A 23,671-nucleotide genomic window follows, 5' to 3' on the forward strand; every position below is an offset into this window, starting at 1 on the left:
TGTATATTCGGCTTTAACAGGTATTGCCAAACAGTTTTCCAAGGTGATTGTGCCCTTTTATAATTGCATACTCATATATATACACACTCATGTGTGTGTGCGTGCCAGATGCACTACATTTTTTCCAACACTAGGTATTTTTGGTCTTTTGGGAGGAGGGGTCTGGCTGGCTTCTTTCACTTAGCAAAATGCATTTGAGATTCAGCCATGACTTTGTGTTTGTATAGAGTTCATTAATTTTATTGCTGAATAGTACTCTATTGTTTTGATGTACCAGTTTATTCATCCAGTAACTGGCTGAAGGACATTTGAGTTGCTCCCAGCTTTTAGTGGTTATGAATAAAGCTACTATAAACGTTCACATAGTGGTTTTTGTGTGACCATAAATTTTCATTTCTCCTGGGTAAGTATCTAGGAGTAGGATTGCTAGGTTTTATATTAAGTATATGTTTGGTTTTATAAGAAACTACTAAACTATTTTCCAATGTGGCTGTAGCAGTTTGCAGCCAGACAAGTATGAGAGTCCAGTTACTCCACATTCTCACTGCCACTTGCTATTGTCAGGATTTTTTTATTTTAGCCATTCTAGTGGGTGGGTGGTGGAGTCTTTTTAATTTTATACTATATCCTGGTAGAGTGTAGTGTTATCTTATTATGGCTTTAATTTGCATTTCCTTGATGAAGAGTGAATTGAGTGCCTTTTTATATATTTATTGGCCTTTTGTGAAGTGCAGTTGTCTTCTTTGTCTGTTTTTTTAATGGATCGTCTGTCTTTTTTTTTAATGACTTGGAGTAGTTTTTAAAAATATATATATTCTGGACCTGAGTCCTTTGTCAAATGTATGTGTTGTGGCTTATCTTTTCACTTTCTTAATAGTGTCTTTTAACGAACAGAGTGTTTTAATTTTAATGATGGCTACAGTAGGCTGACTAATGGCCCCCCAAAGATGTCCACGTCCTAATCCCTGGAAACTATGAATATATTACCTTACATGGCAAAAGGGACTTTGCAGATGTAACCAAGTGAAGGATCTTGAGATGGGGAGATTATCCTGGATTATCCAGGTGGGACCTATGTAGTCACATGATCCTTATAAGAGAGAGTGATGGTGGTCAGAGTCAGAGAGAAGGAGGTGTGACGGCAGAAGCAGAGTCAGAGAGAGATTTGAAGATGCTCTGCTGCTGACTTAAGATGGAAGAAGGGCCCATGAGCCAAAGGATGCAGGTGGCTTCTAGAGACTGGAAAAAGCAAGGAAACATTTGCCGTTAGAATCTCCAGAAGGAACAAAGCCTGTGGACACCTTAATTTTAGCCAGCGAGACTTCTGATCTCCGGAGCTGTCACATAAATAAATTAGTGTTGTTTTAAGTCACTAAATTTGTTGTAATCTCTTACAGCAGCACAGGAAACAAGTAAAATAGCTTACTTTTCATTTTATTAAAAAGCAAATCTTTTTTTTCCTTTTTGTTAGTGTTTATTGTATCTTGGTTAAGAAATCTTTGTCTACCACAAGCTTATGAAATTATTCTATATTTTCTTGCAGAAGCTTTATTGCTTTACCTTTTACATTTGGAAAGACCATTGATTTAGAAGTCAGAGAACTTTACTACTATTTTCAGTGCCCTTAGCTAACCTGTCTTAACTTGTCTAAGCTTAAATTTTCTTATTTGGTAAAGTAGAAAAGAATCTTTAGGTCATTTATCTCTCAGAGTTGTGAGCATTAAAGAAATTTGATATGACTTTGAAAATGGTAAAGCAGCATCACCTGTCTGATCACTCCCTCAGTGTTGTTGAAAAGTATCAACATATGGATATAAACGGGTTTAATGATATACATAGTTAAATCTGGCTCATGTAGGGACCAAGTTGAAGAGTACATCAAATTTCAATAACTTGGATTAAATCATCATAGGATTAATGATAAATATTAAAGAAAGACTATTGTGTATATTCCAGATAATTATTGAATGCAAGTCCTTTATTGATTTAGGGAGCTTAGATTCCTTGACTGGGAATCTGTTGGCTGGGGGTGATTATCTCTTTCAGGTAGGAGTGTTAAGTTTTTCCCTGTAGAGGTTGAACATTTTATGGCCCCTAGTAAAGGCAATATTCAATAAATACTTATTGATGGATCAACTTTTAAAATTTGGTTGAGTCATGTTATTATTCCTATACCTGTGATTCTAAATGACTTCATGGACAGATGAAAATATGGACATTTAAATGATCTTTAAATTAGTTTCCTTTTCGACCTTTGGACAACACTTCCGTAGCCCACTATATCAAAAGCATTTAATGTTTCTGTTGAAACGAAATGCTTGAAATACAGGGCCTTTTAGACTATTCCAAAGCAGTTGATGATAAAAGAAAAAACAATTTTGCACAACATAGATAAACAACGTATACATAACTTCAAAAATGCAGGTGGAAACATGCAAAGAAGGCTCAAAGAAAGATTGACAGGATAGCACTAAAAATTGTGTGTTTATTTTTAAATTGTGAGTCTTTAAGAGTACAGAGTATCCTTACTTAACTTATACCCCCAATGTTTACTGCATTACTTGGTACAGAGCTGGCAATAATAAATATTTGTTAAATTTTATATGAATTGAGGGTGGCAGAAGTTTAGAAAGTAAAGCCTGCGTGGCGCTATCTCTAAGAAGCTTGAGGAAGTAAAAATTTGAAGTTTTCCATATTCTAGCCCTTTTTAATTCTTATCAGAGTTGATATCTCTGATTCACTGACATTTCCTAATTCACCAAGTTTCACAGCCTTCTTGGTGCGGGGAAACGGTTTTATTCTTTAGAATCACCCTGTGGCGCCATCTCCCGGAGCTGTCGGGAAACTCCAGACTTAAACCCGCATCCTCGGTCGACGTTCTTTTTTTCGGACTCTCCCTACACGCATGCGCTTTTGGTGGCAAGCCTAGCCTTGTGAGAGACTACAATTCCCAGAAGACCATGCCGGGGGCGGAGGGGCGGAATCTTGTGGTCGAGGGGAGGGGGAGGGAAAGACCTGAAGGCTCGCGAGAGAACGGGATTGAGGCGGCTGCGCGCAGCGGGTGGAGGCGGGGTGGAGAGAGCGAGGAGGAAGAGGAGGAGGTGCCGTCCCACAATACCAGGCGGGAGGGCGGGTAGGCGGTTTGTATCCGGGCTGTGAGGTGCTCCGAGGCTCCGCGGACCTTGCTGCCTCTGTCTCTTTAACGCGAGAGGAAGCGATGCGGAGGGGTGGAAAATGGCAGAGCTGCAGATGTTACTAGAGGAGGAGATCCCGTCTGGCAAGAGGGCGCTGATAGAGAGTTACCAGAACCTGACCCGGGTGGCCGACTACTGTGAGAACAACTACATACAGGTGAGGCGCGGGCGGGCGGGCGGGCGGGCGGGCGCGGGCCGGGCCGAGGACCCCGCCGCCGGCCGCCGAGCGACAGCCCACTGGGCGGGGTGGGGAGCTGCCCTAACCTCAGCGGCCGCCTCAGCCCCAACCCAACCCCAGCGCAACCCCAAAGCGCAGCCGGGGAGAGAGCGAGCGGCCGGGCGAGGGTTTCGGGCTGCGATACAGGAAGTGGCTGTGGTGGGGGAAGCCGACCGAAGGGGAGCGAGGAAACGGGCGAGGGAGCCCCGCGCCCCCCTGCCGGCCGCCTCCCCTCGCCGGGCTTCTGTCCCGGAGAGCCGCCCGCCGCCTCTCCCGGGACGCGGCTCTGGGACGGGGAGCGAGGGGAGCGGGAAGCGCGGGGAGGAGCGGCCGAAGGGAGACGAGCGGCGGGCTGTGTGTCGGCGAGCCTGGGGTGGGGGCGATTATGTCAGTTCGCCCCAGAGGGTGTGTCTCTGATTTATTTATTTTTTAAAAAATTTGTCATGAGTCACATTACCGAGACCTCCCCGAGGAGAGGAGGAAGCGGGTGGGGAGCGAGGGAGGGCGTAGAAGAGAAGTTAATCGCGAAATTTCTTTAATTGAAGGTTTGTAAATCTGCCTGCCTGTCGGGTGGCAAGTCGGGTTTTTTCCCTCCCATCATTTTCACTTCCGCCCCACCGTAATGTGCTCTGAAGGTTGTTAGGGCTGTCGCTAGTGTGAAACACAGATTCTTCTTCACCGCCTGGAAGAAGGTCTTCAACACGTCCTCTCCCCCAAAAGTTCTTGAACTGTGGGCTTCCTAAGTAACTTAAAATAGAATGGTGTAATCGCCGGTTGCTTATTTTCTGAGGTTTCCCTCTTTCCAACCTAAGTAAATGTGTAGAATATGAATCCAAGTAGATTGCCGAGCACATTTAGCGTGAGAACCAGAACGTGCGGCGTGTTATTGTAAATTTATTAGAAAATTCTTGGGGCCTTATCTATGACAGATGCTTGCTTGTTGGTTTGTATTTTAAAGATTGAAAGTGACTTATGTTGCAGTTTGGTTGGGAGATCTTTGTGTAAACCAACAGTTTGCAGTAGAAGCAAATTAGCAGAGTCCTTTGTATCAATATAATGGCACCAAAAAGTCGCTTGTTAGTGGTAAGGCATGACCAAAACGTACTTTGAAAGGTTAGGGTTATTGCAATTCACAACTAAAGTATTTATAGTGACTCCCATGTGATTATCATTTTTAAGAACCAATAGTTTCTGTGTTGGCAAATGCTTTTCCGCTTTATTTTTAGAAGGAGATACTGTTTTCAGAATATTTTGAATATTTCTCAATTTCCATATTAGTAACATTGTCTTTCCAGTAGCACTACTAGGAATTTATCGCATAAATTTTTTCAAGCTTTTACTTTAGGAATTCTAGTGATAAATAAACTTGTTGAATGCCTGCCATGTCTACTGTATTATTTGTTTTTGCAAACTTTATATTTAGCCTTTTAAAAGTATTCTCAATTCTGGCAAAAATGTGGATATGGTTTTCAAATAGAAAAGTGATCTTGTAGTTTGTCAATATTAAAGATATACAACTTTTATTTAACTTAACATGGAAAGCCTTAAAATTGAGGCGAATCTCAATTTGCTGAAGGTTTAAAGATTTTGAAAGTCAAAGTCACAGGAAGTTAAATTGCCCCCATTCTAGAAAAGTAATTTCTTTGTAGAAGTCAGCAGATAGGTGCTTCATAAAGGGGTGGCTGCCTTTTGTTTTGCGCGTTGGGAAATCTGACAAATATATGGTGTGGTAACTGCTACGTGTTGGCAAATGCAAACGTGTTTTAACCTGTCTGTTGACTGTTTCTTTTTCAGGTGGTTGTGTGACGTAGGGCTTTTTTTTTTCCCCTGATAGCTTTCTTTTTCCCCTCCTGCCACCATCATGTAACGATGAAGCACTTTTAAACTTCATTGGTGATATCCTGATTAAGATAAGTCGCGTTATTTCTCATGTAGTCTCTTACTTTTAAACATGTTAGTACCTTGGTACCAAGAGCCACTGTCAGGGGCCCCTAATTTTTTTTGGTGGTCCTAAACTCGACTCCAGTGAAGCATTCTCATCTTACTGGGGGGGAAAAAGATGAAATTCACACATAGCAGTGTCTATCTTAGTAGCCTTTAAACTTCGGGCTGCGTGATGCAGGCCACTAGCTGCCTTTCTGAGAGGCTCAGACAGGGTCAGGCTCAGACAGGCTCAGAAGATGATGAAGACTTGTGGAAGCTGATGTGGTCGCTGACTTCATGATGTGCTGTGCTGCTAGCTTTGGTGCTGTGAATAGGGAACCAGTAGTACTAGAAATAACCATTTAGATGTCTTTTGAGATCTTTCTGTATCCCTTCTGTGATCCTGATTGGGTTAGAATCAAGACTTCACATACACATAACTCTTCTCGGGGAAAGTACATGGTCACTTGGTGTTTTGAGAATTTTTTATACCCGGGGTGAGTCAAGTTATTGCTTGGGTGATTTTTATCCTGAGAATTCAATTTGCATTTTGTTATTTTCCTACAGTTTGGAAGTTCAGTCCTGTTCAGGTAAGGTGTTTAGCCAACAGATTCTTTTGGCTATAATACAGTTGAGTCCTTGGGCACTTTATTAGTTCTTTGGGTCCTTGACTTTAATTATTAAATTGTGTTATTAATAACGAAATTGTTATGAGGAAATAATATTCAAAATAGAAAGTGTTTATATAGACATTTATATAGACGTAAAGAAAAATCTTTGCCTTTTCCATCTTTCATTTGAATTTTTCTGGTGGATTTTGTTAAGGACTGTCACTCCCCAACTTGAACACACTTATTCATCTGACTAGTTCTCTTTGCTCTCCTTTGGGGTCCGTACTGCCTTTGTCTTGGGAACTATTTTGGGGAATAAGAAGGGGTGAAAAGGAGTAGAAATGGCTTAAGAAAGGTTTCTCAGCGTGCAGATTGCTGGGTTGGGTAAGGACAGAAAAGTCTTCCATACAACTCAGCTTTTAAATTCAGTCTAATCTTTCTATCTGGAATTCCCTCAACAACAGCTTCATTTGGATTAACAAGTATATTCTAAAATCTGAGAGTGTGAAGGGCATATCCTCAGTGAGCCATGTACTTTAGGTCGCTTTCCCCCTCCCCTGGTAGCGCGAGATTATGCTCATTTCCTCCTTATACACATTTGATCTTGGAGGGCAGGTAATTTTCGAGCAGGAATGTTTGGAGTAGGTAAAGGCTAACGTTTCTGGTACTGTACAGTTTATCCCATTTTATAAACCGTGTCACTTAATTATTACAAGAAGTACAATTATAATATTTCTATGATTTTTTCTTTTTCTTTTTTTTTTTTTTAAGACAGATGAACAATCTGAGGTTCGGAGACATTAAATGCATAGCCTAGAGTTCCATGTCTTGTATGCGATAGTGCTGGGAATCAAAGCCAGATTTTTCTGATTCCGTATCCTGTTCCTAAATTCCCTTTAATGAGTACTGAATGGGGTGCTTATTGCAGCAAAAGGGATAAAAAGAGTGTGCAAAGAGGGTAACAGAGAAGGGAAGCGAGCAATATAATTGCTTCTGTTTATTGAGTACCTACTCTGTCACAGTCTCGGCTGATTGATTTGTATTATCTTTAATCCTTACAAAAACTCTCTGTGACTGGCAGTATCCTTTTGCAGATGAGGAAATCAGGACTGAGGAAAGTTAAATGAATTTTGTTTGATCCTACAGTTAGTAATTGGCAGTCAGGATTTCTGCCTGACTCTGACAGGCCCCACAGGCTATGCTGTTTCCATATGGCACTGTCTCCAGACACGAATGAGTCTAGAGCTCAGACCAGTTTGGAAATGTCATGGGATAAATAGACTCTTGTTGGGCATGTCTGGGAACCTGACAGCTCTTTTACCATTGTTTCTTCTGGGTGTCAAGTTGTAAATATAAGAACAGGTATGTTTGTAATTTGGGGACTTGCTTGGATTGCCTAAAGATGGCAGCTTTGGCACTTGAAGTGTTGAATTATGGGAATCATAGGCTAGTTTTTCACCGAGCTCAGTGGATTCTTTTCCTTTCCTATGCATCCTTGACTGTTTTTTTCTAGTCTGATTCAGCTTTGCAGTTGTGATAAGAAAAGTTGTAGAAGAATTAGTAGAAGTTAACAAAACAAAAAATGTCCTGAAATATTTTGAATAGTTCTGATTTCCACACAAATCACATTCAGGAAGAAATAGTCAGAATGATTGAGGAGACTAGGACAGATTGGAAATAGTAGAATTGTTAGACTTGCACTTTGAGGTTTGAGTGAAAGAGTGGCTATCATAATTAGAGAGATTAGGGGCCATCCCAGTGGCGTAGTGGTGAAGTTCTCACACTCTGCTTTGGCAGCTTGGAGTTCACTGGTTTGGATCCTGGGTGCAGATCTATACACTGCTCATTAAGCCATGCTGTGGTGGCGTGCCACATAGAAGAACTAGAATGACTTATAGCTGGAATATACAACTATGTACTTGGGGGGATTTAGGGAGAAGAAGAAAAGGAAAAAAAAGAAGAGGAAGATTGGCAACAGATGTTAACTCAGGGCCAGTCTTCCTCACCACACACAAAAAAAGCATACCTTAAAAAAAGAGCTATAGGTTGGAAATGTAAATGAATTAAACAGGGTTTTAGTAATGTACAGCATGGTAACTATAGTTAATATTGTACTGTATATTCGAAAGTTGCTAAGGGTAGATCTTAAAAGTTCTCACCACATGAAAGAAAAAGAAAAAAGTTTGTAACTGTGTGGTGATGGATGTTTACTATTAACTAGACTTATTGTGTTGATCATTTTGCAATACATACAAATACTGAATCATGTTGTACACCTGAAACTAATATAATATTATATGTAAAGTATATCTCAATTTAAAAACCAAATAAAACAGGATTTTAGAGAGAGAGATTTTTTTGGTGACGAAGAATGTCGCTGAGCTAACATCTGTGCCAGTCTTCCTCTAGTTTGTATGTGGGATGCCGCCACAATGTGGCTTGATGAGCAGTGTGTAGGTCTGCGCTTGGGATCCAAACTCTCAAACCCCAGACTGCCAAAGTGGAGAGCATGAACCCAACCACTACGCCACCAGGCCAGCCCCCTAGATTATTTTATTTTATTTTATTTTTGAGGAAGATTAGCCCTGAGCTAACTGCTGCCAATCCTCCTCTTTTTGCTGAGGAAGACTGGCCCTGAGCTAACATCCGTGCCCATCTTCCTCCACTTTATATGTGGGACGCCTACCACAGCCTGGCTTGCCAGGCGGTGCCATGTCTGCACCTGGGATCTGAACTGGCGAACCCCAGGCTGCCGAAGTGGAACGTGTGCACTTAAGTGCTGCGCCGCTGGGCTGGCCCCACCTAGATAATTTTATTAAAGATCATCAGTTGTTTGTTAGACTGACCCATACCGTGTCACATGTTTGTTTATTTATTTTTGCTGAGGAAGATTTGCCCTGAGCTAACATCCACTGCCAATCTTCCTCTTATTCTATATGAGCTGCCACCACAGCATGGCCACTGACAGACGGCTGATGCAGGTCTGTGCTTGGGAACTGAACCCGGGCCACAGAAGCAGAGCATGCTGAACTTAACCGCTAGACCATGGGGGCTGGCCTGCAACATGATTATTAATGCTGCTGTCAAGCAGGCAGGATCTGACCTGGCATATTAGGTCTTAGGAAAGTCCATTCATAAGGATGGAACATCATATCACTTCTTATTAATAATACTGTCAAGAATACTGAGTATTCTTTAGGGCTGTATGTTATTTGAAAGTTTGTATTAAAACTAATGTCCTCTTTCTTTTTTCCTTTTGTAACTTTAATACCAATAAGAAGTTTATATGCTATACTTTGGTCTAGTCCTGGTCTGTTTTGATCTTCAGGTTTAGCATGTTTGTGACTTTTGGAGAGGATTTTTTAGAAAGCTGCTGAAATAATCCCTCAGGATAAGGACATTTTTGTAAATCTTCCTGCGTGCTTCTGCTTTCTCTGGTTGGGTCTGATATGAAGAATCTTTTTTTTTTTTTTTTTTTTTTGGGGAGATTAGCCCTGAGCTAACTGCTGCCAATCCTGCTCTTTTTGCTGAGGAAGCCTGGCCCTGAGCTAACATCCGTGCCCGTCTTCCTCTACTTTATACGTGGGATGCCTACCATAGCATGGCGTGCCAAGCAGTGCCACGTCCGCAACCAGGATCCCAATCGGTGAACCCTGGGCCGCCGAGAAGCGGAACGTGCGAACTTAACCACTGCGCCACCGGGCCGGCCTCTGATATGAAGAATCTTAATACTCCTTATAGTGGAAAAGAGGTTTTTGGTAATTGGAGGTCTGGTCTGTGGCTGTTTAGAATAACTCTGTTTACCTTGGGTAAAATTATGTCCTAGGAATTAGACATTTGTGAATTAACAGACAAGAGTATATTAGCCAGAAAGGAAGGAATATTGGGAGAAGAGGTGGGATCAAGCATTAGGAGATTATGTAGATGTAATTCCATAAAAATAGTGTTGCTATGAAAAGTAAGGTAAAAATAATAGTTAAATGCTAATTTGGGGGCATTTAAACAGTGTGAATTTTGCGGGAGCTGTATATTTTTTCCAATATCTTTTTGTGTTGATTGTAATTTTTATTGAAGTTATGGTTGGAGTTTAGAAAAAATAATAGTCAAACCCCAGAACTACAAACTTTTTAGACCTTGATATTTAATAAAACACCAAGCTAAAAAATGAGATTTTTTTTGAAAGTACAACATTGAGAAGATGAGACTCTTGGAAAATGACAGTTATAGGACTTTGTTTTTAAAGGAAATAGCTGACCTGATCATTTTAACAGTAAACATTAATTCCTTAGTAAGGAGACTTGAAGTTTTTTAGTGTTACCACTGTGTCAATCCAGATAATTACAGTTAACCCTGGATTTACTAATTTTCTCCATTTTACAAAATTTTTTCTCAGAAGTAGTTGGTACTGAACTAATAACGTTTGTGAAGAAATTCTGAAAGCAAAACGAAACGTCCTAGGGAAAATAATGTGTGTTTGTTATCAAGTAGATTCTGATTTTCATCTGCATCTGTGCTTAGCAAGTTCAGCAGATGTCTGTGGAGTTGTGATTTATGTTGACTAAAGAATATTGGTAGGACCATCTCAATCAAGTATAGCTTAAAATATAAGGAAATGAATTATGAGTCTTATTTTTAGTAATTATTAGCATAGTAATTAAAAACTCATTACGGAAAATTTCGAACATACTCAGAAATGGAGAGAATAGTATAATGAACCCCCATATGTTCACCACCTAGCTTTAACAGTATCAACTCATGGCCAGTCTCCTTTCATCTGTTTTCCTCTCGTATCTCCCCGCCATTGTTGTAAAGCTCATCTTTGACGTATCATTTCATCATTAAATATTTTAATATGTATCTCTAAAGATGAAGCCTTATTAGATCCATTGCATTACTTCTGTATATGGGAAAAAAGCTAATGGATATTATGATTCATTTGTGACAAAAAAGTAGAGAGCTTTCAAATAGTTAATGTGTTTTTAATTTACAGCTAATTTTGTTAGTGATTCCTGTTGCAGGTTGATTGGAATTTAATTATATTATGTGCTTCATAATGAATTTTTTATCGAAGTGTAATTCGTATAATATAAAACCAACCATTTTAAAGTGTACAGTTCAGTGATATTTAGTACAGTCACAGTGTTATCCAAACACTACCTTAATCTAGTTCCAGAACGTTTTCATCACCCCTCAAGAAAACCCCGTACCCATTAAGCAGTTCAGCCCCTTTTCTACTCCTCTAGCACCTGGCAGCCACCAATTTGCTTTTGTCCCTGTGAATTTCTCTCTTCCATGTATTTCATATCAATGGAATTATACAATATGTGGCCTTTGCGTCTGGCTTCTTTTGCTTACATTAGCTAGTGTTTTTGAGGTTAATTCCCTTTGTAGTGTGTATTAGTACTTCATTCCTTTTTATGGCTGAGTAATATTCTACTGTATGGATATACCACAATTGTTCATCCATTCATCTGTTGATGGACCTTTGTGTTGTTTCTACCTTTTCGCTATTGTAGTAGCTAAATAGTGCAACTGTGACTATTCATGTGCAGTATTTGTTTGAGTGCCTGTTTTCACTTCTTCTGCATGTATACCTAGGAGTGGTTTGTAGTGGTATTTTGTAGTGAAATATATAATTATCTAAGTTTGCACTTAGATAATTTTGAGTTTATACTACACTGTACTGCAGTGTAATGAGGGAATCCCAGGCATGGACATATACTCAGAGTTTCAGTGTGAATTGCCAGAAATTAAGACTTGGAGCCTAATTTTTCATGTTATATATAAGCTTTATTTTTCCCCTTATTACCAAAGTAAGATTAAATAAAGTAATTGTACAAGTGTTAAACTTTCTAGAAATATGTATGATTTAGACAGGACAAGTCCCTTGTAATATCACTCCTTATGTACAGCCTTTAAAGAATGTATCTAAACTTTATGCTGTACAATTGATAAACTCATATTGTTTATACATGCTGTTTTAAGGCAGAAAGTATTTCAATCATAGTATATTTTAAAAACCAAAAAAATTTTAACAGTTCTGTGAGATTATCTAATTATCAAGTGACATGTGAATTATGCTCTTATTCAGAGCTTAGATGAAGTGTAGTGTGCAAGATGTGCAGTTGGATATTCTCAGCTGCTTTTAATTGGAGCAAATTTTTATTATTTATCTCCTTGAAACTTAAAGGGAACAAAAATGCTATGTTAATGAAAAAGGATATTACTGAAAAACTTCAGTTTACCTTTAAGTCATTTGTTTCCTGAATGCTTTATATTTCGTTCCTATTAGTCATTTCTACATGGTGTGATAAAACTACATTTGGTAAGTTTTATTTTTTCGTTTTGTGGAAAGGCAAGTGTGGTACTTTTTGAGAACTATTTCTGTTTGGGCCATGGGGAATTAATGCCCTCCACTTAAACAACAGAAATGCATATAATGCATCATAAGGAAAAAGATACTTTGTAGTTCAAATATTGGCAACGTAAGACTTATAATGACAAATATTAAAGACGGCTGTGTAGTGGAAAGTGTTCATGAGTGCCATTTTATTTTTTAAAATTTTTTGGTGAGGAAGATTGTCTCTGAGGTAACATCTGTGGCAGTCTTCCTGTATTTTGTATGTGGGATGCCGCCACAACATGTGTTGATCAGTGGTATGTAGGTCCATGTCCAGGACCCGAACTGGCGAACCCCAGGCCCCCGAAGCAGAGCACACAAACTTAACTACTACACCACCAGGCTGGCCCCTCTAAGTGCCATTTGAAAATCATGGTTACCACTCAAAATGCACCCTCAACATAGCCCAGCAATCCCACTGTATTTTCCGTGTTAGTTTATTCTTCTGCCTACCATAAATTGTTTTAAATTTTCTCTTTCCTTGTAAAATCTCTTTCTTTTCTCATCTTTTATTTCACAGAGAAAATAGACCTTATTATACAAGACATATAATTTTTTACCACTACATCTCCAGGCCTCCTGGCATCCTCCTCCATCCTACTCCCTTCTTGTTATAATGGAGGTGAAGTGTCCTCCTACCTAGCTGAGGTCAGTCGTTATCTTTGCTCTGGGTCCCATCCTCTCTTGCCTTTTCAGAAACCGTACCCTTCTTATATCTTTATTCCTTCTCTCTCTCCTGAAATTGTGTAGTCAGAATTGAAATATCTCAAGTCTCTCCCATATTAGAAAATTCCCCTTTGACTTCATCCATTATTCCTTCCTGCCCCCCAACCACCACTGATTTATCTGTAACAGGTCCTGTTGATGCTTCTTCCCAAATATCTCTTTAATTTGTCTGTTCCGTCTCCACTGTACCACCCCAGTGTAAAGCTTGGGCAGCTGCCTACAGCTTCTAACTGTCTTCTTTACGTCACCACATATCCCTCTCTGACCACATCCCCATTATCCACACGGGTTCTTGAGTGGTACTTTGAAAATAGAAATCTGATCATGTCACTCCCCTGCTTAAAAATCCTTCAATGGTTCCCCATAAATAGACAGTCTCACAGTGAGACCTCAGAGGCCCTGTATAGAACAGTTCCTGCCTTTCTATCTTGCTGCATTCTGCCCGTTGCCCGTTGTCGCTCATACTGGCCTTTCAGGTTTTGAAATTGCATTCTTTTCTGCCTTTGCAAATGTTATTCTCTTTGACAAGAACTCATTCCTCTCAGCCTGAATATTACTCGTTTGTCTAGTCTTGTAGTTCAGATGAAGAATAACTATATTCTTTCATTCATTCTTCATTTAATAAAAATACTTTGAGTACCTGCTATGTGTCAGGTACTATCCTAGGTCCCAGAAATAAAATCAAAGTCTCTACTCTAAGGAAGTTATTATAGAGAGGAAAGGAGGGGTAGAAACACCAAAAAATAGGACTGTTTTCGATAGGGAGAAGTACTGTTTAGAAAATTAAATGAGGTGACAGAATACAAAAGATTAGGCTTGGGAAGGAGGTCTTCTTTAGCTAGGAAAGTTAGGAAGTGGTACTCTGTGGAAGTGACATCAGAGCCAAGACCTGGAAGGTGGATAGGGCATCTTCCATGTGAAGATCTAAGGAAAAGGGAAGTGCAAGACTCTGAGATGGGAAAAAGTTTTCTAGGGGTAATGTGGCTGGAGGGTAGTTAGTGAGAGGGAAGCTGGTGGGAAAGAGGTCAGAGAGCTGGTCAGGGGCCAGATTACATAGGGCCTTGAAGGCCTTAAAAAGAGGCTGGATTTTATTCTAAATGTATCATTAGAGTACTTGATTTACTTTTTAAAAGAATCATTCAGACTGCTGAGTGGTGAACATACTGAAGGGAAGGCAAGAGAATAATCAGCCAGCAGGGGAGGGTATTGTAGTAGTCCAGGCAGGAAATGACAATCGCTTGTACTTAGCAGTGGGGTGAGGAATTGAGGGAAGAGGTTGGGTTTTTTTAAGGCAGAACTGAACAGGACTTATTGGTGGATTGGCTGTGGGGTGTGGAGGAAAGAGAAGAACCTAAGGATGACTCCTAGTTTAAATTTCTTTCCTGAGCCTGTCAGTGGATGTGGCAGCCCATGGGCAGGAGAACATCCAGAGGACTGTTGTGGACGTGTTAGTATGAGATACCTATTAGACAACCAAATAGACAAGCCAGATAGTCTTCTGGAGCTTAGGGAAGAGTCGGAGTTGGAGATCAACGTTTAGGAGTCATCGCAGAATAGATCAGCACTGTCCAACAGAAATATAACGTGAGCCACATAGATAATTTAAAATTTTTCTAATGGCCACACTAAAATAAGTATGAAGAAACAAGTTGAAATTAATTTTCTTAACGTATTTTATTTAACCCAGTGCCTCCAAAATTATTTGTTTCAATAAGCAGTCAACATAAATAGTTTATTAATGAAATATTTTGCATTCTTGTTTTGGTACTAGGCCTTTGGAATCTGATGTGTATTTTATGCTTATAGCACATCTTAGTTGGGACATGGATAGTGAAAAACTGGTAGGATTAGTGGGTAGGAAGTCCTGTGATAGCAAAGGATAGTTGAAATTGAGGTGCTAGAGTAAACTGCAGAGATAGAAGTTGGGTGTTTAGAAATCTAGATTTTTGGAAGTGGTATAATTATTAGTGATGACCATGGGAGTTTTTGACGGTGGTGAAGAAAAAAATTGAGTTCAGGAGGTCAAGTGGCTGAGAGGCAAGGGTTTTTGGTGGATTATCTGAGTGAATGTTGCCATCACGAGAATAATGATAGAAAGAGTGGTGAATTAGTGAGCTAGAAGCTAGTGTCCTTAGTGAAGGAGGGGGAGAGATGAGGATTGGTGGGTGACCATAATAAGGAGGTTACTTCCTTAGAGACCTCTTCCCTATCCCACCAGGTGAGTTTATACCCTGTTACGTGCTCCCATAGAATTCTATCTGTTTCCTCTGTAGTGCTCATTATACCTGTGTGACACTTGATGCTGGTCTCCAAGAAAGCAGGACCAAGTTTGTCCTGTCTATTTCCACATATTCGGTGCCTCCCCAGTGCCTGGCATGTAAGCTCTCAAAAGTTTACATGAACTGTACAAGGAATCTGGAAGCTTGGGTCTGGTTCTCTTTCTATCATGAATTAGTTGTATTTTAACCAGCCTTTACTCTTTTATCTTCTATAAGATGAGTTTGGACTAGATTATGTCCAAAGTGACAATTCTAATGGTTTTTAGTAGAGTTTGTTTCTATGACTTCCAGCCATACAATTCTGATATTTTTATTAGGGTTTGTTTCTGAGTTCTTCAATTTCCTCTAAAAAAATCTCTGATTTACTTATACTTATTCCTTCTGTTTTGTTGTTAGCAAATGTTACATTTAATTGTTTACTTTGTTGTAAGTAATATACCAAAACAATGAATTGGTTGTTCAGGAAATGATTTAAATCAAGTAGTTATGAACTATGATTCCTTCTAAACATTCTTAAAAGCTTTTTATTCAAATCCATTTTTCTAAGTCTTACTGAAGAGAGGAAATATAGGTGAGGATGTGTTTAATTAGAATATCTTTGTCTTTATCCTTTCGGTAATTTTCTATAGTGTAGATCAACAGTACTGAAACTGAAGGTCTCAGGCTCCTTTATGCTCTTGAAAAGTATTGAGGACCCCAAAGAACTTTCAGGTGTGTTATATTCGTCGGTATTTACTGTATCAGAATTAAAACAGAAGTTTAAAAAATTTATTAATTCATTTAAAATAACACGAATGGGTTTATTATTGTTAACATAAATAATATATTTTCTGAAAAATAACCGTAGTTGGGGGCTGGCCCTATGGCCGAGTGGTTAAGTTCACGCGCTCCGCTGTAGGCGGCCCAGTGTTTTGTTGGTTCGAATCCTGGGCGCGGACATGGCACTGCTCATCAAACCATGCTGGGGCAGCGTCCCACATGCCAGAACTGGAAGGACCCACAACGAAGAATATACAACTATGTACCGGGGGGCTTTGGGGAGAACAAAGAAAAAAAAAAATCTAAAAAAAAAATAATAACCGTAGTTGTCCAAAACAAAAAAGTTGACTGAAAAAAGTGGCGTTGTTTTACATTGTTCAAATCTGTTTAGTGACTGGCTAATAGAGGACAGCTAAATTCTCCTATCCGCTTCTGCATTCAACCTGTTGTAATATTTTATTTTGAAATATATGAGAGAATCTGACTTCACACAGTTATGTAGTTGGAAAGGGAGGAAGATTTTAATAGGCTGTGCATATAATTGTGGGTAATTTTCTTTGATACTACATCAAAACTCGGCAGATAGTGGTTTCTTAAAGGTAGGTTGCAATGTAGACGCTGAAACCGTATCAGTGAATGTTAAAAATTGTTGTGTGGGTCATTTGGAAAATATTTCTTCACTGAGTTATGTAAATCTTCTGAATGTTGACACATTTCATTTTACAATATGAAAACAGTCACATTCATTAATATCACTACAGGTTTTATCAGAAGAGTCTGTAAGTATTGAAAAGCTTCCAACCTAATATTGATGGATACAAGTTTTCCAAAATTCTAATTATTGCTTGAAAGCTCAAGTTTTGCTATTGGCAACAAATACTGCCACTTATTTTTCTTGAAGTGATAGGCTCTCTTCGTTCATTTTTAGGTAAATGTCTACCAAATACCCAAGCTGAATAACCATAGTTTGTCAGTTGTCTTTTGAAGTTGTGATGAAGTAATTTTTGAAGTTCCATGGAAAAGTGGGTTATTCAGCTTGCAAATAAATTGCACAAGTGCTTTTTCCTACAGGCAACCATCATACTTAGTATGCAGCAGAAGTGCTTTTTGTATACTTCCCATTTTGACACACAGAATATTAAAAGACATCTTAAGAGCCAAGATTTAGTAAAATTAGTATTTTTTCCTGCTTCATCAAGAACATTTTTAAGTGAAACTGGCTTTGTTTTTCTTCCTGTGGGTGGTTGGCAGTAAAGAACTCAGTGACTACTAGCTGCTGGTACAGTTGGTGACACTGCCTTGATTCATGCTCAAAGGGTAGGAGTTTACTCAGTTTTGCTTTTGCACCATCAGTGCAAATGTCAACACAGAAAAGAAGGCAAATAACGTTAGTAGTAGTATGAAAATAGTTTTGGCCTTGTGAACTCCTGAAAGGGTGTTAGGTATAAGAGTCTGAATTTTATTTTATTTATTTGTGTATTTATTTTTAAAGATTAGCACCTGAGCTAATAACTGTTGCCAATCTTTTTTTTCTTTTCTTCTCCCCAAAGCCCCCTAGTATATAGTTGTTGTATATTCTAGTTGTGAGTGCCTCTGGTTGTGCCATGTGGGACGCTGCCCCAGCATGGCCTGATGACTGGCGCCGTGTCTGCACCCAGGATCCGAACCAGCAAAACCCTGGGCTGCCAGAGCGGACTGTGGGAACCCAATCACTTACTTGGCCACGGGGCCGGCCCCAAAAGTCTGAATTTTAAATATCACTGTATAGCACAAAGTCTTTTGGGCATCTCTGACGAAAATAGCCTGAGTAATACTTTATAAAAATTTAAAACTCCTTGTGTAGGAATTCTCTTAGCATAGCATATACTATGTTAATTGTTTTGGATAGTTTTTTATATTCTGGGTCTTACTATTGCTCTACTTATTTCACTTCTCAGTAACACTGATTTTGAAATAGTTTGAAAAGTTTCATCTATCTGTTGTCTCCCAGTTTTACCCGTGCTAATAATTTAGTAATTTGCTTGAATAAATTTATTTGATTAATAGGAAGTTGTTCAAATTAGATGATTTTTACAAAGAGTATGAAATACTGATTTTAATTTTAAAATGATGTGGTAATCATTTAATTTGTGTGTGTGTGGAGGATTGGCCCTGAGCTAACATCTGTTGCCAATCTTTCTCTTTTTGCTTGAGGAAGATTGTTGCTGAGCTAACATCCGTGCCAATCTTCCTCTGTTTTATTTGGGATGCCGCCATAGCGTGGCTTAATGAGCGGTGCTAGGGCCACGCCCAGGATCCGAACTCAGAGGGGAGCACGCAAACTCAACCACTATGCCGCCAGGCCGGCCTTCATTTAATTTATTTTTAATTTGAATATGTTCCACATTTGAATTGAAGAAATCTGTTGTTGATATTATCCCTAGTACATATCTTGCTTTTCTGTGCTAATGTATTTATGTCTTAAAATAATAAAAATAACCCAACTAAAGTGGGAGAAAGGGACAAAAAAGTGGAGGATATGTTTTTGTTTTAACTGTTTCTCTGGCATTTTCCTCCTCATTTTATATATTTTTATGCTTTTTATGAAAAAAGTCTTTGGATTAATTCAGCTCCATGTTTCATTAAAATTAATATTTAATTAATAGTTAATAATACTTAAATTTTACTTGGAATTGTGGGAAGACAAGCTAGTGATACTCCCCTTCTTTCTGAATAATCAGAGAATATCATAAAGATCCCAAAGAAAACTGGCAAAATTTTATGGGATCCCTTTGGAGCCGTAGGAGTTCCAAAGGAAATGCTCAGTAAAATGAAATATGCATAGTTGTATGTAACATACTTCACAGTATGTCAGAAGATATTAGTTTGTCACCTATTCAGCAACTTTTTCCTGCTTATTATATGCCAGGGTGTGTTTTGTGAATCAGATGTAATCTCTGCCCTTAAGAGATTTACAGTCTGCCTTTCCCACTAATCAAATAAATCACGTACTATAATAAATTTTATCTAGGGAAGTACATGTTGACATGAGAGTGTATATCAGGTGCCACCACCTAGCCTGGCATGTTGAAGTAATGTTGGAGTTGAGATCTGGAGATCTGAAGGGGAAATATATTTTAACCGAGAAATTTTGAGAGAAAGAAGAAGAGTGTCCCTACCAGAGGGAACAGAGGAACATTACATGTACAGACCCAAAGGTGAGTGAAAGCAGAGTGACTTTGAACAAGTTATAGACCTGTGTGCTTTAGAGTATGGTGAGCGCAGAGGGGAGCGTGATCGTGAGGAGTTAGGTAGGGACCAGATCAGATAAGGCTTTATAGGCGGTGTTAAGGATATTGGTCTTTGGGCTGGCCCGGTGACGCAGTGATTAAGTTCACACGTTATGCTTCTCAGCAGCCTGGGGTTTGTGGACATGACACCGCTTGGCAAAAGCCATGCTGTGGTGGGCGTCCCAAGTATAAAGTAGAGGAAGATGGGCATGGATGTTAGCTCTTCCTCAGCAAAAAGAGGAGGATTGGCAGTAGTTAGCTCAGGGCTAATCTCCCTCAAAAAAAAAAAAAAAAAAGGATGTTGGTCTTTTAAGACATTGAAAGTTTTAAGCAATGGAATGACATTATCATTTTTACTTTTTAAAAAGGTTATTTGTGTTGTGGATTGAAGAACAGATTGGAAGGAGGCTTGAGTACAGACTGGAAGGAGCTCCAGAGGAGATGGGGGGAGGCTAGTCTAGAGGTGGTGGTGAATTATTGAAACTCTAGCGTGCGGAACCATTGTAGTAAGCTGTGACTCCTTGTCTTTCTTTTCCAGAAAGAGGAGTGTTCGTGGATATAGGGATGTGTTAGACAGAAGTAGTTCAACAAATAATTATTTGACACTCAACAAAAGTTATTAATTGCCTACTCTGTGAAAGACTATGCTGGGAACTGTGATGCCTGTATGATATGTAATATAGTTATGTAAAAAATCATTGAATGATAGAAGATTATAAAGCCTTAAATATAAGGAAGAAAAAGGAAGAAAAAATCTATTTATAGTACTTATATTTAAATGAGGAAATGTTCTGTATAGAAGAAAATAATTGTTATTTTTGAAAGGGTTTTAATTTTAGTTTTGGCAGTCAGTATTTTGCTTACAGAAGGAAAAAATAAGCAGCATTTTTTTTTAACTTTTTAGTAAGATTATGATAGTTCACAACCTTGTGAAATTTTGGTTGTACATTATTGTTAGTCATGTTATAGGTGCACCACTTCACCCTTTGTGCCCCCACACCCCCTTTCCCCTGGTAACCACCAATCAGTTCTCTTTGTATGTTTAACTTCCACCTATGAGTGGAGTCATACAGAGTTCGTCTTTCTCTATCTGGCTTATTTCACTTAACATAATACCCTCAAGGTCCATCCATGTTGTTGTGAATGGGACGATTTTATCCTATTTTATGGCTGAATAGTATTCCATCATATGTATATACCATATCTTCTTTATCCAATCATCAGTTGATGGGCACTTAGGTTGCTTCCACGTCTTGGCTATTGTAAATAATGCTGCGGTGAACATAGGGGTGCATGGGGCTTTTGGAATTGCTGATTTCAAGTTCTTTGGGTAGATACCCAGTAGTGGGATGGCTGGGTCATAAGGTATTTCTATTTTTAACTTTTTGAGAAATCTTCCATACTGTTTTCCATAGTGGCTACACCAGTTTGCATTCCCACCAACAGTGTATGAGGGTTCCTTTTTCTTCACAACCTCTCCAACATTTGTCACTTATTGTTTGGGTTATTTTTGCCATTCTAAGAGGTGTAAGGTGATATCTTAGTGTAGTTTTGATTTGCATTTCCCTGATGACTAGTGATGATGAGCATCTTTTCATGTGTCTATTGGCCATCCGTATATCTTCTTTGGAGAAGTGTCTGTTCATGTCCCCTGCCCATTTTTTGATCGGGTTGTTTGATTTTTTGTTGTTGAGCTGTGTGAGTTCTCTGAGTGTTTCCCTCGTCTGAGGAGTTACGGTGTCTGAAAAGATCCTTTTGATACTGATGTCAAAGAGTGTACTGCCTATATTCTCTTCTGGAAGCTTATTGTTTCAGGTCTAATCTTTAGGGCTTTGATCCATTTTGAATTTATTTTTGTGAATGGTGAAAAAGAATGGTCAATTTTCATTCTTTTACATGTGGCTGTCCAGTTTTCCCAGCACCATTTGTTGAAGACTTTCTTCTCTCCATTGTATGCCCTCAGCTCCTTTGGTGAAGATCAGCTGTCCATAGATGTGTGGTTTTATTTCTGGGCTTTCAGTTCTTTTCCATTGGTCTGTGACCTGTTTTTGTACCAGTGCCATGCTGTTTTGGTTGGTAGTAGCTTTGTAGCTTTTGTAGCTTTGTAGTATGACAAGCAGCATTTTTTAAAAAAGAGCATCTAAGTAATTAGTACGTTCCTATGAAAGATTCAAGTAGTCTAATTATATTAAATGCAAAACCTAAAATTCCCCTTTTTTCATCTTCTGCCCATACTCCTGCTCATCTTCTCCCCTAAAGTTTGTTTTATATTATTCCACTTTTTGCACAAAGGTTTGGGAAGATTCGTCTGGCATTGGTGCAGGATGGATTACTGAAGGGACAGACTGGATGCCGAGTGACCAGTTAGAGAACTGTTATATTGGTCCGGATGTAAAGAGTATTTCTTGAATTGAGATAGCTCCGGTTTAGATTGACAAGGAAGGAATAGATGCAAGAGAAGTAAGAATCAGAAGCCTTGGTGAAGGAGATGTTGGTGATTAGGGAGAGGGAGAACTCAAAGTTGGCTTATTTTACCTGCATCCGTGCTCCTCCAGCATAAGCTAATACACCTACAGAAGTAATTTGCAGTCACAGAAGTGACTCTGTAGACCCTCTCTTTTTCAGCCCATAGAGCACAGTTGGTTCCGACACTTTCCAGCTTTTACTCCTCCACAAGTGAAGTGATTGGCAGAGCAGTGGGTTGGAAAATAGGAGTAAGGCTTGACTGTTAGCTGGCTGTGTGGGCAGAAGCCGGGAGAGGGAGGAAGGAGAGGAAAGGAACTCCAAGGTCTCTGACTGTATACTATTATGGCATGAGGTTGAGGTGCAGTTTTCTCCTTCTAATGTTCATTTTGATGTTCTGTCCTAATCTTCTGTATTAGAGGTTGTTGGCATTTTTATAAATACTTTCAAAATGTATGTGACTTATATGTGGATTGAGAACTGTCCCTTTAAAAAGGGACTGTTGGAGAGAAATCTAAGAAGAGTGCAGTGTTTGGGGGTTTCAGGGAAGGCTTCTCATAAAGGGTGAGTTTAGCTGAGTGATACGTTTAAAGAGTTAAGGGGAAGGGGAGGTTGGGCAGCAAGGGATCCAGGCAGTAGGAACAGCGTGTATAGCAAAGCATGTTTGAGAGAGCTGCAAGTTGTTTGCTTTTGATAGTGTCCTATGTAAGGAGGGTAGAGGAGGAGCTGAGGTCTCAGTCAAAAATATGCCTGAACCGCTGTCGTTAAACTGTAGTAAACCAGTTCAGTGTTTCCCACATCACAAACAGAGAAACCATGTTTTACGTTTAAGACTGGTAAGATGAAATTGTGCTTTTGCTATGTCCTGATATATATTCTCTTCCTTTGTCTAGACACATTTGGCATAATCAACAGAAAGTATTGACTAAGTAGGTAAATGCAGGAGAAATGAGTTATAGAGCTGAATAAATCATTTTTATATGAACTAAGTGTCATAACTTGGGAACTGCTTGCATTACTGGATTTATTATTAGTGTTTATTAATAATGTCGTGGAATATAGAGCCACTTATCTCCGATTCAGTTGTGCATTTCTTCTACCCATCCTTACTCCCCTCCCATTACGCATCTCCCCAAAAAAGAAAGACAGCATGGTACTATCTATATGAAAATCTTGCCACTCTTGGGGTTTTTGTTTTGTTTTTGAGTGGAGAGGTGAGGCGATGTAAGGCCAGAGGAGTAAATGATATATTTACATCACTGAGAAGAACTGCAATAAAACATTCCTTTCACAGTCAGACAGAAGTCTTAGAAAAAGTTTGCTTCCATCACGATATTCTGGGGCCGGCTGGGTGGAGCAGCAGTTAAATGCACACGTTCCGCTTCGGTGGCCCGGGGTTCGCTGGTTCAGATACTGGGTGTGGACGTGGCACTGCTTGGCACGCCATGCTGTGGTAGGCATCCCACATGTAAAGTAGAGGAAGATGGGCATGGATGTTAGCTCAGGGCCAGTCGTCTTCAGCAAAAAGAGGAGGATTGGCAGTAGTTAGCTCGGGGCTAATCTTCCTCAAAAAAAACATGTTTTGACCTCATGGATACTATAAATCATACAAGAATCTTGTTTATCTTTGTGGATTTGTGGAGATCAGAGCCAGGCTTAAGGCTCCAATTTGTTATGTAGTTCTCTGTGGTCTCTGTGGTCTGTGTATTAATGTCCTGCCTTTATCTTTGGTATTATTGGATATCCTGATTTTTATCTTGTATATTTTCCTGTTTTTTTTTAATGAAATCTTTTCTATTTTTATTTATTTATTTATTTTTTGGTGAGGAA

General features: G+C 39.3%; 1 protein-coding gene across 15 annotated transcripts in view; it reads left to right on the top strand.

Moving 5' to 3' along the window:
• The first annotated feature begins 3,103 nt into the window (after positions 1–3,103).
• The window catches only part of ABI1 (abl interactor 1), a 115,845-nt gene continuing 95,277 nt past the window's right edge, over positions 3,104–23,671 (top strand). For 10 of the 15 annotated variants that reach the window (XM_046678904.1, XM_046678910.1, XM_046678905.1 and 7 more), the window contains exon 1: positions 3,105–3,351. In XM_046678904.1, the coding sequence (XP_046534860.1) occupies positions 3,235–3,351 (117 nt within the window). In that variant the 5' untranslated portion in view covers positions 3,105–3,234. Of the gene's footprint in view, positions 3,352–23,671 lie in introns of all 15 variants that reach the window. The other 5 variants (XM_046678901.1, XM_046678906.1, XM_046678902.1 and 2 more) reach the window with 1 other exon arrangement.

This window comes from Equus quagga, chromosome 12 (assembly GCF_021613505.1).
Source record: "Equus quagga isolate Etosha38 chromosome 12, UCLA_HA_Equagga_1.0, whole genome shotgun sequence".
Taxonomy (NCBI): domain Eukaryota; kingdom Metazoa; phylum Chordata; class Mammalia; order Perissodactyla; family Equidae; genus Equus; species Equus quagga.